Source organism: Rhamphochromis longiceps, linkage group LG4, assembly GCF_057381845.1.
Source record: "Rhamphochromis longiceps isolate RC_006_pf linkage group LG4, R_longiceps_female_GT1.1, whole genome shotgun sequence".
Lineage (NCBI taxonomy): Eukaryota > Metazoa > Chordata > Actinopteri > Cichliformes > Cichlidae > Rhamphochromis > Rhamphochromis longiceps.
Genome location: NC_140560.1, coordinates 37,803,751 through 37,819,816, shown reverse-complemented (window position 1 = coordinate 37,819,816; position 16,066 = coordinate 37,803,751). Strand labels below are relative to the sequence as shown.

General features: G+C 42.9%; 1 protein-coding gene across 1 annotated transcript; it reads left to right on the top strand.

The window, feature by feature from the left end:
* Positions 1-8,201: 8,201 nt before the first annotated feature.
* LOC146672329 (keratin, type I cytoskeletal 13-like) lies at positions 8,202-12,581 on the top strand. The gene is made up of 8 exons (XM_085404908.1): positions 8,202-8,741; positions 9,489-9,571; positions 10,202-10,358; positions 10,430-10,591; positions 10,671-10,796; positions 11,339-11,413; positions 11,499-11,644; positions 12,223-12,581. Exons 1-8 carry the CDS (start codon positions 8,277-8,279, stop codon positions 12,293-12,295), a joined length of 1,287 nt encoding a protein of 428 aa, XP_085261034.1. The 5' UTR covers positions 8,202-8,276; the 3' UTR covers positions 12,296-12,581.
* Positions 12,582-16,066: the final 3,485 nt, after the last annotated feature.

The following is a 16,066-nucleotide window of genomic DNA, read 5'->3' as shown; positions in this document are numbered from 1 at the left end:
TGTGATTGTTGGGTTTTTCTCTGTATCTATGAAGCGCCTTGAGGCGACTTTTGTTGTGATTTGGCGCTATATGAATAAAATTGAATTGAATTGAATTGAACTGTTGAAGGCTTTTTCCGCTTCCATTGAGATTAACGCATTGTCTCTTTTTTCTCATAAATGATATTCATGACCCTCCGTATACTGTGAAACCCCTGCCTCCCCTGGATAAAGCCGTTCTGGTCTGAATGAATCGTCTTAGGCAAGACTGTCTCTAGTCTCATAGCTAATAGTTTGCAAAGTATCTTGTAATCGTAATTCAACAGTGAGATTGGTCTATAAGAACTACAATGTGTTGCTGGCTTATTAGGTTTCAGTAACAGAGTGATTGTTGCCACATTAAGTGAAGGGGGGAGAGACCCAGATTCAAATGATTCCTGATACATATCCAATAAGGGCTGGATCAATTTATCTTTAAATATTTTGAATATTTCTATTGGTATTGCATCAGGAGTTTTGCCCCCTTTCATGTTCCTTATAGCATTAGTAATTTCTTCTACTGTTATATTAAGCTCTAGTTCATCCATATCGTTTTCTGGTAGTCTAGGAAAATGCAGCTGATCCAAAAAGATTTTTTGTTTTGATGTAAATGAATTTAAATGCTCAGTTTTGTATAGCTGTTTATAAAAAGTACAAAAAGAGTCATATGTTTAGGATCAGCTGTGATCTGTCCTTCATCTGTAGTTATGGAGTTTAATGTTCTTTCAACCTGAGCCTGTTTAATACGCCAAGCCAGTGTTTTACTTGCTTTTTCACCCTGTTCATAATATGACTGTTTCAGTCTTTATATGATGACAAAATATTAAATTTAGCTCTGAGTTGATTTAACTCTAGAATTCGAGCATTAGATTTGGATATAAATATCTCTTCCTCAATGTCTTTTATCTTTTTCTCCAAATGAACCAGTTCCATCCTGGATGCTTTATGTTTAAAGCTTGTAAAACTGATCATTTGGCCTCTCAGGAAAGCTTTAAAGGCCTCCCATTTTATAGTCGCCGTAGTTTGACTTGTGTTATAAGCAAAGTAATAATCTATTTGCTTTCCAATGTATTCTAAGGTAAATTATGGTAAGTTAGGTAAATTTAGTTGAAACAAAACGGTGGAGTGACCTGATATGACAACACTATCATACCAGGATTTAGTTACCATGGGTACCAAAGATGCAGAAAGTAAGAAATAGTCAATTTTGGAAAAGGTGCCATAAGTGCTAGAGTAGCAAGAGAAAGTAATCATATCCGGGTGCATGTTTCTCCAAGCATCAACTAATTGAGTTCAGTCATAAATGGTAGTACTTCCTTTCTAGACTGCTTATGAGCTGAATCGACTCCAGTTGATTTATCAACACTGATAAAGTTTCAGTTTAACCAGTTTATTCATCCCTCGAATATTCCAGGAGGTTATGTTCAGATCTGGAGCTGTCGGCATTTATAATAGGAAAGATGTAGACAAGTACAAGTCTGCCCTGAAGATAAAAAAAACAAAAAAACCCTAAACAAAGCAACACAATAGTGCAAAAGAAAACAGGTGCACAGCGCGTAACATTAGAACACCAAGACAAACTAAACCAAAGTACGTTTGTGATTCATACTGGTGTGCACCCGATCCATCCCAGTTTAAACAGGCCTGGCTAATGTTCACGGCCGATCCATCCATACCTTGCAGAGGACCAGCCAGAACAAACAAGCAAACAAACAAAAGAAAACAAAGCCGCTCTCTAATAATAAAACTAATAAAGTAGAAAAGTTAACTAAGAATGGATGGTCAGATATTATAAAATAACAACAGTAAATTACCACCACAACGAAAAAGAATTAAATCAGGCCATGACTCTTCTATACTCAAAGTATATTTGTTATTCACTGACTATATGGCCTGGAAGGAAATTACCCTTAAATCCAACATTACAATCATGACAACAGAAGCTTTACTGGTAAGTGAGCATTTGCCTTTCAGGTCGTAACGTTCTCTTGTCCATTTGGCTTGAGCTGTTGTACATATGAACTTGCCTCAGATGGATTAACAAAAATATGTCGGTCCCCTTGAAAGGTTATCAACATCCTTGCTGGGTAGATGAAGCCAAAACGGAGGTCCGGGATGCTAAGTGTTAACAGCTATTTTTTTACCGGGTCAAACAACCTTCGTTGTGTTGGATTTATTGTTGACTTTGAAACATCCCGGGGTCTCCCGATTCTGTGGGCTCGCTCAATCACTATGGGTTCTGGGAAAGACTGAATCCCAAGCACCTCTGGGATCCACTTAGTTAGGAATCCACACATATCTTTGCCCTCGTCTCCTTCAAGCGAATATTATTTCTTTGGCTATTATTCTCCAGCTCTTCTACCTTGCGTGTTAGTGTCTCCAACTTCGTTTCCAAAGTATTCGTAGCTTTCACATGTGGATTACAAACTCTCCAGGCATCAAAAAGGCCGAGATCTGAGCATAAGTCCATTGTAGCCTTTGCCATTTTTGAAGGTGGTTGAGATTTTGGTGGATTATAATCAGTTTCAGGACTCAGACCACAGTTAAAATCCCCACCAATTATTACGTGATTGGGACACACAGAGGAGGTTTCTGCCAGAAGGTTTGAATAAAACAATCTATCAAAAGTATTTGGTGCATAAACACTTCCTAATAGAATCTGTTCCCCATATAAAAGCCCAGTAATCAGAATAAATCGTTGTCTGCATCCCTTACAATAGTATTTAGAGTAATCGGTAGATTTTTATGGATCAATATTGCAACGCCTCTACTTTTAGAGTTAAAAGAGGAATAGTAAATTTGTCCCACCCAATCACGCTTGAGTGTGTTCAGAATCTGTGAGGTGAGTCTCTTGCAGTAATGCAATCTGCACTCTATCTTTTTTGAGTGAGGAAAATATTTTGCGTCTCTTAATAACGTGATTAATTCCCTTGACATTGAGAGTTTATGTTACTCATTGTAAAAGTTGTCAGTCATTGGACAAAGATTGTCAACCCGAAGCAAATAAAAAAGACCCATCATAATAAACACACTGTAAAAGATTTAACCCATGGTCTGGACTGGCCGTGAACAACACCATCATAAACGAATGGCAAAGGAACCCTTACACACACAACAAACTGCATGAGAATATAGGAATTAGGATAAACGTCAAAATATCACAAGCCAGAAACAAAACAAACAAAACGAAAAAGCCACCCACTGGGTGGTATTACAAGACCAGTGTAGCCAAAAGAAGTTTCACTCCACGGGAGAAAAAGAAAAGAAGACACCCCCGCTTCCCAAACCTGAATCAAATCGGGTTACTGTCAGTTGTGAAACAAAATTAAAGACTGAGTAAACAATCAGTACTGTATACTAGATATTGGCCCTAAAGCCACTTTAGGTACAAAGAATGAACAAATTTCTATTTTACCTTTAAACTGTCTCTTTTCCCTCAAGCTGCATTAAACACTGTGGACTTATGGCGAGCTGAACCAATGTCATGTTGTAAGTTAAATCCAACAGTGCCACAGTTTGTACGGGACAAGTATCAGTTGTCTTCCAGCGCATTGATGAAACTTTGTGCATCTTTAGGCGAATCAAACTTGTGTTCAGTGCCATTGTGATTCAGCACAAGCGTCGCTGGGTAGCGCATTCTGAAGCGGATGACCTTGTCAATTAAGGTTAACGTTTCTCACGGATCGCGTAGGAAAACTTCTGGTGTATAAAGATCCGCTGTCCGTCGTAGTGAAGTTCCGGGGCCGCTCTCACTGCTGCCATGATCTGTGGTTTGTCTCTGGAGTTGTGGAGCTTAATAATCACCGGCCTGGGGTGAGTCAATTTTAATGCGGGCTTTACCCGTGGAGCTGTTCCCCAGCCAGGCTTCAAAAAGCTGAATAGGACTCTCACCCTCTGCGCCTTCTTTCAGATTAATAATGCGGATGTCGTCGCGCCTGCTGCGGTTCTCTAAATCATCCAAGCTTTTTGTCATGATCCAGGGGCGATTCTAGGATCAGAGCTTTGGGGGTGCTGAGCACCCAGAGAGCTGCCCATCCAGGCAAGATCAACTTTACTCATCACGATGAGACGTTTTTCCCGTCTCTGTCAGTCCCTGCATCTTTAAATGTCTCCAGTTGTCCCGAGTTCCCTCTGTTCCTCCCTGTCCTCATCGTCTGTTGTCTTCGTCTCCGTTATCAGTCATCATAATTTTACAATCTCTGTGCAAGTCTGCAAATTTCTTTATTAAATCATAAGATTCTTAAATTCATCAAGTCTCTCTGTGCCTGGGTCCTCGTCACAAAACGTGACATCACTGCTTTGTACATTTTAACACAATTTAAACCCACATTTGTGCAAGAAAAGCAAAACACCTTTTTGAAAAGTCTGTAACAAAACCATCAAATCTGATCAAGGTTATTTAAATGCTGCCAAAGAAGAATGGATTGGAATTTAAAAAATAAAAACTGATGATGAAAATGATGCTCACAGTGAGTAAAAAGTGAACTGAGAGCATTTTTTGGACAGAGATTTACTTTTAAAGTGTTCGTATAATATAATACAGATATATAAAAATACACTCCAAAAATAGAAGAGTGCTTGAAATGTACAAAATATTATTAAAAAATTAGATAAATGGAGACACCTTGGCCTCTGGTACAATGTATGAAAAGATCTTTACTGCACTTCCATGGCTCTGCAGATCTTTTATTTTCTTTTATCCTACGTCGCCTCAGCTTGAGGTTGGTAAATCTGTCACATTTTGGTGGTTAAGTCTCTCAAGCATCTTTCTCAACTGACATCACAGCCAGGTGCTGGAGTCGGCTTTGACCCATGGTCCTTCTCAGCCAGGTATGGAGCTGACTCAAGACACTAAACGACCTCTCACAGCTACAGCTGCTAACTGGGTTTGTTAGGGCAACCTGAATAGCAGTTTTCAGTGTGGGGAAGATCTGATTATCCAGAAGATTGTACAATGTTAACATATCTGGGATGGAACCAGCCTCACTCTCGAGCTTCAAAAAGTTTTTGGCAACCGTGACTTCCTCTGACTGAAGCTCAGTATGGTGATGCAGTGCCAGGGCTGACAACCCAGTTTGTTTTGCAGACTCTGTATAGCAGCTTTAATACAACACAACTTCCAGATTGTGAGTAAAATTAGTTTGTTTTGTTTTTTTTCCTTTGCCGGATTAACAGTTTCTGCCTGTCACTGCTCCCTGTCTGTGTCCTCACCTGGTTCTTCCTGACCTTGTACTTTCTCCTCACGTTCCCTCTTTGGACTGACAATCATACACAAATAGATTGGATTCAATTAGATTAAAAAATACTATTAAGATCACCAACAAAAAGTCCTCTCAGTGTACTTTCAACCAAAAGGCAAATAACCAAACCACATGAACATCTAATAAAAGATATAAATATTGAAACTGATCCAACATTAATCTTTATTGACGGATGATTTGTTTTTACACTTTTACCTGACGTGGCTCCTTTTTTTGAAAAAACTTCCTCATATCCATTATGAACCTGACTGTCTCTGTACACACACACACACACACACACACACACACACACACACACACACACACACACACACACACACACACAACAGCAGTTATAAGGTTAATGGGAATCCAGTCAGTTAGCTAGTTAGTACCTTGGGTTTAATATCGGCACATATGACAAAATAAGCAGCTTCTCTCATTCCTTTTCAAACAGGACAGTGGTAACAACAGCAGGCTACAGACAATGTTACGTTTTAGATTTTAAATAGGCTGTATACATTTCAATGGGAGCAACAGGGCGGTCAAATATCACTGATTTCACTACAGAGCAGGACGGATTGTAGGGCAGCAAACATCGTGGGGAAACACGTTTCCCACACTGCAGGTTACCTGGTGTCATGTTTTTCAGCTAAAAGAAACATGGTCTGACTCCTACCAACTATATAAAGAGTAACGCAAGGTTAAAGGCAGCTAACATGTCCTGTTTTAAGCCAGGCTCTTCCACCTCCCTCTGCTGCGTCTCAGCCGCCATCGCTCTGGCAGCAACGGCGCCAGAGCCAGAGCAGGGGAGAGCTGGAACAAACCATTTTGGGAGGGGGGGTATCTATACTTTTGTTGTTAAAATGTTCCATCTCAATTAAGTACTGTATGCTTTTTGTATTTTTAGTAGTGTGTCCCACAAACAGCAAATATTGTCAAAAAAATAAGAAGTCTTTCGGGTGCTTTGATTCATTTTTGGGGGTGAAGCACCCCCAAAAATGGGCTAAAATCGCCCCTGCCATGATCTTAATCTTCTCCTCAGCTTCAGCCAGTCTTCCCGCGAGGTCAGTCACCCCATCTTCCTACATCTGAGATTCTCTGCTCTGCCTCCGTGATGCGTTTGGAGACGTTTTCCAGTGAGGACGAAATGTTGCTTGCTGTGAGGTGGAGGCTGAGCTGCAGAGGTTAACTTCACACAGAGTTTATACAACAAAGAGCGCTTCTATGTGACAAAAGAAAGTCACTAAGATGCTGCTCTCCATGACGATCCTACAAACAGACGCTAAGCCGGGGGCGTTTTCCCACAGTGAGCACCTTAAATAGGACGCTGACAGGTGATAGATGAGCGCTGGGTGCCAGAGGGCATTCCAGCTGCTGTCATCATCAAACTGAAGACTCTTTGTGCTGAGTGATAGAACACGATATTCACTTCATGTTATATAAAGTTATAGCATGCAGGCCAGAGGCACTGATGTAATCACACCTTCATACCTTTGAAAAACAGAATCTGATGGGTTTCTGCAGATGTGACTGTAAAGTGGTGAAAACATGAACATATTAATGCACTCTGCATGTTTTCCTCTAAACCATGTTTTTATGCGTAAAATGCTTTTCCACACACGCCCATTTCAACCCAACTGTGTTTACTTCAATACAGACTCGACGGCAGCTTTGAAGCTGAAAAACTAGTTCATGCATTTATTACTTCCAGGCTGGACGACTGTAATTCGTCCAGTTTTTAGGACTGTAAGTCCTAAAAACTCCCTGAAAAGCCTTCAGCTAATCCAAAATGCTGCAGCAAGAGTCCTGACAGGGACTAGAAAGAGAGAGCGGATTTCTCCTGTTTTGGCTTCCTGTTAAATCCAGAATTCAAAATCCTGCTCCTCACATACAAGGTCTTAAATATTCAGGCCCCATCTTATCTTAATGACCTTGTAGTACCATATCACCCTATTAGAGCACTTCGCTCTCGCTCTGCAGGCCTACTTGTTGTTCCTAGAGTATTTAAAAGTAGAATGGGAGGCAGAGCCTTCAGTTTTCAGGCCCCTCTTCTGTGGAACCAGCTTCCAGTTTGGATTCAGGAGACAGACACTATCTCTACTTTCAAGATTAGGCTTCAAACTTTCCTTTTTGCTAAAGCATATAGTTGTCCTTGTCCTGTCTTCCTGTCCCCAGGACTCAACCCCAGAGAAGCAGAAGAAAATGGATGAAATTAACTTTTTAAAATGAGAGTCTATAGGACTGACTCACTGCTGGAGCTTCTAGTGGATGTCAGAGGAACTGCAGGCTTAGGGAGGGGCAGCTGTGTGTGTTGATGGATGTAACGAGTGTAACGGGAAAGAAGCAAAAATTCCCCTCAAACAATGAGAGAAGTTAATAATGGAGGAATGTGCTCTCTGTGTCTCTGCAGATCAGCTGAGGATCTGTCAGAGCAGCCGGGTCAGGACGAAGATTTGGTCTCAGCTGCTGTCGTGTTCAGACAGATAACATGGAAACATGAAGCCTCTGAGCTCTGCCGTGCCTCACACGGAAAACGTCTCTCCCGTTTGTGTCTCATGAATCAGAATCAGAGAGACTTTATTGATCCCAGAGGGACACTGAGCGGTCACAGCAGCACACATACAACAAACGCCAAGCATTCATATAACATGAAGTGTAGAAACAGAGATATCAATAGATACATATTGAGCTACAGATATAGGGCTAAACATGAATATACATAAAAATATAAAAGGACAAAAATATGTGTGTAAATATATGTCATGGTGTGCAAAAGTGCCGAATGAAGTCGGAGAAAAGAATTCAAGCTGGAGGTAGGACATTGTGGACCGCGGCCCTCCCCTCCAGCCCTGCCCTCCCCGACCCTCCCCCCTAACCCTGCCCCTGTACCTGCAGTTCAGCCCACCTGAGAAGCTTTAAAAGCAGCGACCTCCTCACTCTCTCCTCACTTCTCTCCTGCTCCTTCCACCGGAGAAGACAGACTGACAAGCACCTCCTCTTTTCTGCTCCATCACTATGACTACCATGATGCTCTCACGAGGCTCCATCGGTGGAGGCTTTGGCAGCAGCCGTTCATCCAGAAGCATGAGCTCATACAGCGTTGCTGGAGGAGGCGGTAGTGTCAGGGTTTCACAGGCCGGGAGAACCTTCGCCGTTGGTGGCGGCCTCGGTGGAGGAGCTGGTGCAGCTTTCAGTGCAGGTGGAGGATTTGGTGCAGGTGGAGGATTTGCTGCAGGTGGAGGATTTGGGGATGGCTTTGGCGGAGGAGCAGGGATGGACGACAGCGTCATCGGCAACGAGAAGTTCACCATGCAGAACCTGAACGACCGTCTCGCCAACTATCTCACCAAAGTGGCGTCGCTGGAGAAGGCCAACGGCGAGCTGGAGCTGAAGATCAAGCAGTTCGTGGAGACGAAGGCTGGCCCGGCCGCCAGGGACTACAGCGCCTCCTACGCCACCATCGCCGAGCTGCATGCCAAGGTGAGGAAACGGGGCAGATGGTGTTCAGGGGTCTCCGCTCCTATTGGTCCACATTTTAAAGTTTACATTTATGAAATCACATAATGTTTTATGAAAAGACATAAAAATAAAGTTTGAAATTGCATGGAAGCTCAAGTGAACAATGTTTTGTTGTGCCTGAAAAACTCATATTTAAAGTTGGAGAAAACCTACATTTGATTTTTCTTGTTTTTAACAAATCCACTCACAGTGCAGTCCAGAAAGATGTTTGCACTGCTGGGGCTTCATTCATACTTTTACAATTTAAAAAAAGCACTCGAACCTTCTGGTGATTTTGAGAAAGAATAGAAAACCTTTGTAATCACAGCAGCTTTTGACCGAGAGGCTGGAAAGAAGAGTAGTGTCAGTAATCTGGTGGGAGGCTCCCAGTGAGGGGATGGAGATCTGAGGTGAACCACACCTGTGTGAGAGTGCTCCGAGTGAAGCAGCCACGCCCTCCAAGACTGATGTCACCTGTAAACCAGTCACTTGTTTTTGGTCTTCGTTTGGCTCCAACAGGAAACACGAGCTTTGGTTTTTCACATTAAAGAAGCTGCTGCGACTGATGGGCGTGTTACGACGTGACGAGATCTGATTGGCTTTGTTGTTATTCTCTGTAATGTTTGATTTATTAACCCTTCTTTACTGAATGGCATCATCTGATTAGCATTATTGATAATCTACCATTGATTGATTTCCCTTTTTTTGTGGCTCTGTGCTGGTTTTCAGATCCAGGATGCCATCATCGCCAAAGGTACCGTCATGTTGAGCATCGACAACGCCCGGCTCGCATCAGACGACTTCAGGTTGAAGTCAGTGGCTCCTTTTTTTTCTTTTTTTACCTTTTATTTCTCTTCATGTGTTCTTTGTACTTTCTTGCTGCCGTTTTCTTCTGACAGAAAAATGCTCTGAAATAGACGTCCTGACAGTGAAAACCTCCCTACTGTGATATTGCCTCTCTTCAGCCCCCTCTGCTGTCTGCTGGTAGAAAAACATCAAGAACAGACAAACTCCTCAGTCTGATTTTTTGATTTTCTCTCATCCAGAAAAATCCCCCAAACATCGTCCAGCAAGAGCAAAAATTAGACTTAGATTAGATAAACATGAGAACTCATTGGAGCTCATTTGTTAGAATTTAAAGATGATTTTAGCAGATGTTTCTCAGAAAGTCTAAGATTCATTTCTCTTTATTAAAGTTTATTTGAACATTTAACTGTTTAATCCGTAGAAACGAGCCTCAAGATTACTAAAAGAAAAAAATAGAGTTCTGGTTTTTGTCTCGAAATCAGCACAAACACCAAATGCTGATACCCCGCCTCTCGCCCTATGACAGCTGGGATAGGCTCCAGCGCCCCCCGCGACCCTGAAAAGGATAAGCGGAAGTGAATGGATGGATGGATGGAGAACTAACCCATTATTTTCTGTGTCTTTAACTTTAACAGGTTCGAGAACGAGCTGGGGATGCGTCAGTCGGTCGAGGCCGACATCGCCGGGCTGAAGGCGTTGTTGGGAGAGGTGGACGTGGCCAAGACTGACCTGAACATGCAGATCGAAGCCCTGACGGACGATCTGGCAAGCATGAAGAAGAACCACGAGGAGGTAAGCAGATCCGTCTCACACGCAATGTTAAAACATACTGGTATCCTTAGCCCCGCCTCCCTGTCCTTTAGGACCTGGTGTCCATGCGCACTCAGATGAGCGGTCAGGTGAATGTGGAGGTGGACGCTGCTCCTCAGCAGGACCTCAACAAAGTCATGGAGGAGATCAGAGAGCACTACGAAACCGTCGCCGCCAAAGCGCTCAAAGACGCAGAGGGCTGGTTCCAGGCCAAGGTACGTCAGCTTTCTGCTATTCAACAGAAACCTGCAGCAGCTCGTTTTTGTTCACTACTTCCTCTTTTTCTTCTTTCAGTCGGAGGTCCTCACCAAGGAGGTGGCAGCCACAGAAATGACACTGAAGACATCAACCGTGGAAGTAAAGGAAGTGAAGAGTCAGCTTCAGGCTCTGGAGATTGAGCTCCAGTCTCAGCTCAGCATGGTGAGATGAACCGTTTAACTCATAATTACATCAATACATTTTTAATAAGAACTTTATCTAATGAGAGCAACTCATTAAAAATGTCAAACGGTTAATGATGAGCTTGAACATCAGTGGTCCAAGCATCGAGCCCTATGAGCAGGTAACATACTGTTAGCTAACATTAGCCAGAGGAAAGCCAGCTCAGGGTCAGTTCTGATCCCTGAAAATAAACAAGAATACAGCAGCCACCAGTCTCTCTAATGTTAGTGCCCGAGGCTGCTGGACAGAGGGAGTTAGAAGAGGGCACAGAGGGGTCCTCATTCAAAATGTCAAAGGACAAAGTCAAAGAACAGGAATTGTGAGGGTCCTAAGTTCTGGGTTTTAGAAAATCCTCCCTGGGGAGTAACATCAGGCTGGTTCAGTTACATCTTCACATCGTGGCCTCGTTTCCTCTGATTCCTAAAATCCTGAGTCGCAGAGAGGTGGCTGAAATGTAGCCCAATGTCACGACCTCATCCACAGGTAGAGCTTCTGTCTCTGACCTGCTCATGTTTTTACAGAAAATGTCCCTTGAAGCCCAACTCGCCGAAGTCCAGGGCAGCTACGGCATGAAGATGGAAGGATTCCAGATGAGGGTGAGTTCTGCTCTCATGGGGTCGCATCCAAATGTTCCGTCAGCTGCTTTCAGCTTTTACACTCACACCGGGTTCACCTGTGCAGGTGAGCAGTCTGGAGGAGCAGCTGGTGCAGCTCAGAGCAGACCTGGAGAGGCAGGGACAGGAGTACCAGATTCTCCTGGACATCAAGACCAGACTAGAGCTGGAGATCGCCGAGTACAGGAGGCTGCTCGACGGAGAGGGAGGCGGGTAAGAAGAGCTCACCAGGACGGCCTCGGCTCTCTGTGGCCCTGCTCTCTCCTCCTTCTCCTTACAGAGGTTACTTGGAAAACTTAAATATACAGAGGAAATATCCTTAGTTTTAGTGTTACCATCGGCTGCTAACATTAGTTCAATCTGGAACGTCCTGATCAATGTACCTTTAATGGTACATTGTGTAATTCCCCTCTGTAAAATAGAAGTAAACTGTTCACCACAGTTTTCTGAATATGCAGAATTTAAGCTCCTCGTTAGCTTAGAAGAAAAAGAGTGTTTATCTAAGGAGCCTGACAGTGTCCAAACTCACATTCATGTTCTTCCTGTCCTGCTGGTCACAGGAAGTTGCACTGCCTCTTTGTGCCCTCTTGTGGTGCAAACTGGCATTACACAAAACCACCGTCTGGCACTCGTTTTTACTTCAGTTTGTAGATGTTTTGGCTTCTGCTCATTTTGGTCAACTGATGTTGGAAACTTGGGAGTTGCACTACAGCACCTACCTGTAAACGTGTGAGCGGGTTCTGCTTTTCAGACGAGCATCTCTGACCAGCTTTGTCTCATTTCCCACGCAGATCTTCGCTCTCCTCCTCTACCTCCACCACAACCAAAACAATCATCACAAAGGTTGTGGAGGAAACCATCTGAGGCCAATCACGTGTCTGCCTGCCCGGGGTTGGAGTCGGATCTCCACCTTTCTTCACCGTCCTTCATGCTGGGCGAGTGCACACCTCCACCTGAAGATCGCTTCTCACCTTCACATCATACCAGTTTCCTGCTTCACAGGAAACCACAGGCGGTCTAAAGATGGAGGGTTTGTGAGGGGAAGCATTTTCTTGGCTTATGCTGGTGAAACTTTACTGCTGTGCTTGCAGGTCTTCTGTGTTCCGCTTCAACAAATAAAACGCAACAAAACCCAAAAAGTGTCTGAAATGAATGTCTGTGCTCACAAACTTCCGCGTTACTCAAACGAAACGTCTTTATTCTCAAATATCAACCAAAGGCAGTAAAAAGTATTTTTAAAACACACCTTCACATCCTTTTCACCTCATAGCAACTGTTTCTTCTGCTTCATGAACAGAAATTCAAAACATATACATCTTTGCATCAGCTGTTAAAGAAATCGATCACAGTAAGATGAACTACTCCAGCTTATTATTCACAATCATCCATATTTTTATGGCACAGCTCTTACTCTGAGGTGGAGGATACCTGCAGGATGTTTCAAAAACTAGTTCTCAGCATTTTTGCTGGACATGTTTCGGCGTTAGAGACCGAACAACAGCAGCTCCTACCTGCAGTTCCTCTGGTGTCCAGCAGAGGCAGCAGTGAGTCAGTCCCCATAGACTCCCATGTTAAAGCTTTTGAGTTTGTTTCCATACAACCTGTTTGGTCTCAATAGATAACCCCCCCCCCCCTTCATGACTCTGTGAGGACGGCAGACTTCCTGTTTCTGAAAACAAGCCGACACATTCCAGCAGAAACAGACGGAAACTGCAACATGTATCATTAGTTTCTTTATTAACTTTCTTCCAGTACAAGATGCTCAATTGCCTCCACCTTCTGTTTCTCTTTTTTTAACTTTTATTACATTTTATTTTGTAGGAATGACATAATCAATAGATTTGTACACAGTGAGCGATCTAGACGGGAGGGGGGGGGGGGGGGGTTGGGCTCCTTTGTGCTGATGATGAATTTTGGTCCTCTGGAGCCCAACAACGGTAAAAACTGACTTTAACAAATTATTTAAAATAATAATAATAATAATGATAATAATAATAAACCGTCACGTGATTATCATCAGCAACAAAAAGACGCCTGCCGTGTCCCGATCAATCAATACTGCTCAATAAAAACGTGGAAAAGATCAAAGAGTTTAACAGTACATCCACATCCTGCGAGTACCCACACCTGCAAGTAAAATACTAGTAAACTGGCAGGAAGTACTCTCACCTGAGTTTAAGTACTTTGACTGCCAAAAACACAAATGGACGAACCTGAAGAGGTCAGACCCCGTTCACCGAGAAATGCGACGTTTCTTCTTTTCACATAAAAACTACAACGCTGTAACAGAGTCGGTCCAAGGTCAGATTCACGCGAGCTCGCAGACACGAACGTCGTACACTTATGAGAATACTGAAGGCTCTGTTAGGGGCTTCATGTTGCAGCTGTGGCTCAACCTCATGACCCACTACACCCGTTTATCGCCCACAAGGTTACCCTCGAGAATCAATGAGAAAAATCAAAACTGGAAGAACAGCGAGCTTCCCTTTCCACGAGCGGGACCGCTGATCGCTCTGCTGTCAGTGAACGCCACGCATTCAAGTCACTTCTGGCTGACAAGTATAAGAGAAAGAAAAAAAACTAAAAAAAAACAAAAAAAAAAAAACTAACAATCCCCCGGCTGGACAGAATAGGCACAGAGATTCCACCGAGTTTCAAAATAAAAGCCTAGTGTAGACCAAACCATTCCAGCTAGTTTGTAGGTTTTACTACAACAGCAACACTGTAAAAAGTTACAGTTCCTGTAAAAAAAAATCTGAGCTCTGATCAGTAACTAAGTTTGTGATCAGCTTCTATATTTCTAACTTTAGAGATGTTGCACAAATGGAAGAACGCAGTCTTACATATTTGTTTAATATGTGCGTTGAAGGACATGTCCTGGTCAAAAATGACTCCAAGGTTCCTCACAGTGTTACTGGAGGCCAAGGTAACGCCATCCAGAGTAAGAATCTGGTTAGATACCATATTTCTAAGCTTTTCAGGGCCGAGTACAATAACCTCAGTTTGATCTGAATTAAGAAGCAGAAAGTTAGCGGCCATCCAGGTCTTTATGTCTTTAAGACATTCCTGCAGTTTAACTCATTGGTGTGTGTTATCTGGCTTCATGGACAGATAGAGCTGGGTGTCATCTGCATAGCAGTGTAAATGTATGCTATGTCTTCTAATGATGCTGCCTAAGGGAAGCATGTATAATGTAAACAGAATTGGTCCTAGCATTGAACCCTGTGGAACTCCATAATTAACCTCAGTGTGTGAAGAGGACTCTCCATTTACATGCACAAACTGGAGTCTATTAGATAGATATGATACAAACCACTGCAGCACAGGTGAAGCAACTTAAAGAAGTCCAGACGCTTTTCTTTGCAAGCTCCTTTGACTCTTCAAATAAACCTCTGCAGATGATCTGTTAGCTGTTTGACAACTACTCTTTCAAGGATGTTTGATATAAAGGAAGGTTGGAGATTGGCCTATAATTAGCTAAGACTGCTGGGTCTAGAGATGCTTTTTGAGTAAAGGTTTAACTACAGCCAGCTTGAAGGCCTGTGGTACATAGCTGATCATTAGAGATAGGTTGATCATATTTAAGATTGAAGCATTAATTAATGGCAGGACTTCTTTGAGCAGTTTTGTAGGAATGGGGTCTAAAAGACAGGTTGATGGTTTGGAGGAAGTAATTATTGAAGTTAACTCAGAAAGATCAATTGGAGAAAAAGAGTCTAACTTAACATCAATGGTACTAAGAGTAGCTGTAGATAATATTACATCTGTGGGATGATTACTGGTAATTTTTTCTCTAATGATAAAAATTTATTTGTGAAGAAGTTCATGAAGTCATTACTAGTTAACGTTAAAGGGATTGTTGGCTCAACAGAGCTCTGACTGTTTGTCAGCCTGGCTACAGAGCTGAAGAGAAACCTGGGGTTGTTCTTATTTTCTTCAATCAGTGATGAATAGTAAGATGTTCTGGCTTTGCGGAGGGCTTTCTTATAAAGCAGCAAACTTTTTCTCCAGGCTGATCTCTTTGCAGGGACGGTGGAGAGCACAGCAGACTCGTGAGATATTTCACAGAAACCTGAATGAATCAGAACTGCAGCCGATATTGTTCGGGTCACATAGATTTAAGTTACAGAGGAAGGATAAAGCTTCCATCAGTTATCAGCGACAACACAGAGTGACTGGACTACGAAGCCCGATTCTAGCGCGCTGTAGAATGGGAGGCTGGGATTTTGGACCCTTTCGTGTTCCTTTAGAGCGTACCGAGATGGCGTGTCAGTGCCGTGAGTGTGCAGTTTTCGGTAAACGGGGTCACGGTCTGTCAGGAACTGCTGGTCTGAGTCAGTAAAAAACAGGAAATACAAAAATGAAGTACTCAAACTGTTGGTCTCTTAAGTATTTGTGCTTGTTAAGGTCTCCAAAAATAAGTCCTGGTACTCTACAGTCAGTCCAGTTTAAAGATTATCTACAGCCCCACCCACCCGCCACCCCAGACACACGGTATATAACGTGTATGCACACACAGACACTTGCATAAGAGCAAATGCGTCAGTCCGCCCTGCCCACAGATAAAATGCAAAAAGAGCACAAAAGGTATGAAAATGTAAGAAAAACTCATGAGGAAAAGCTTTATATATCGTA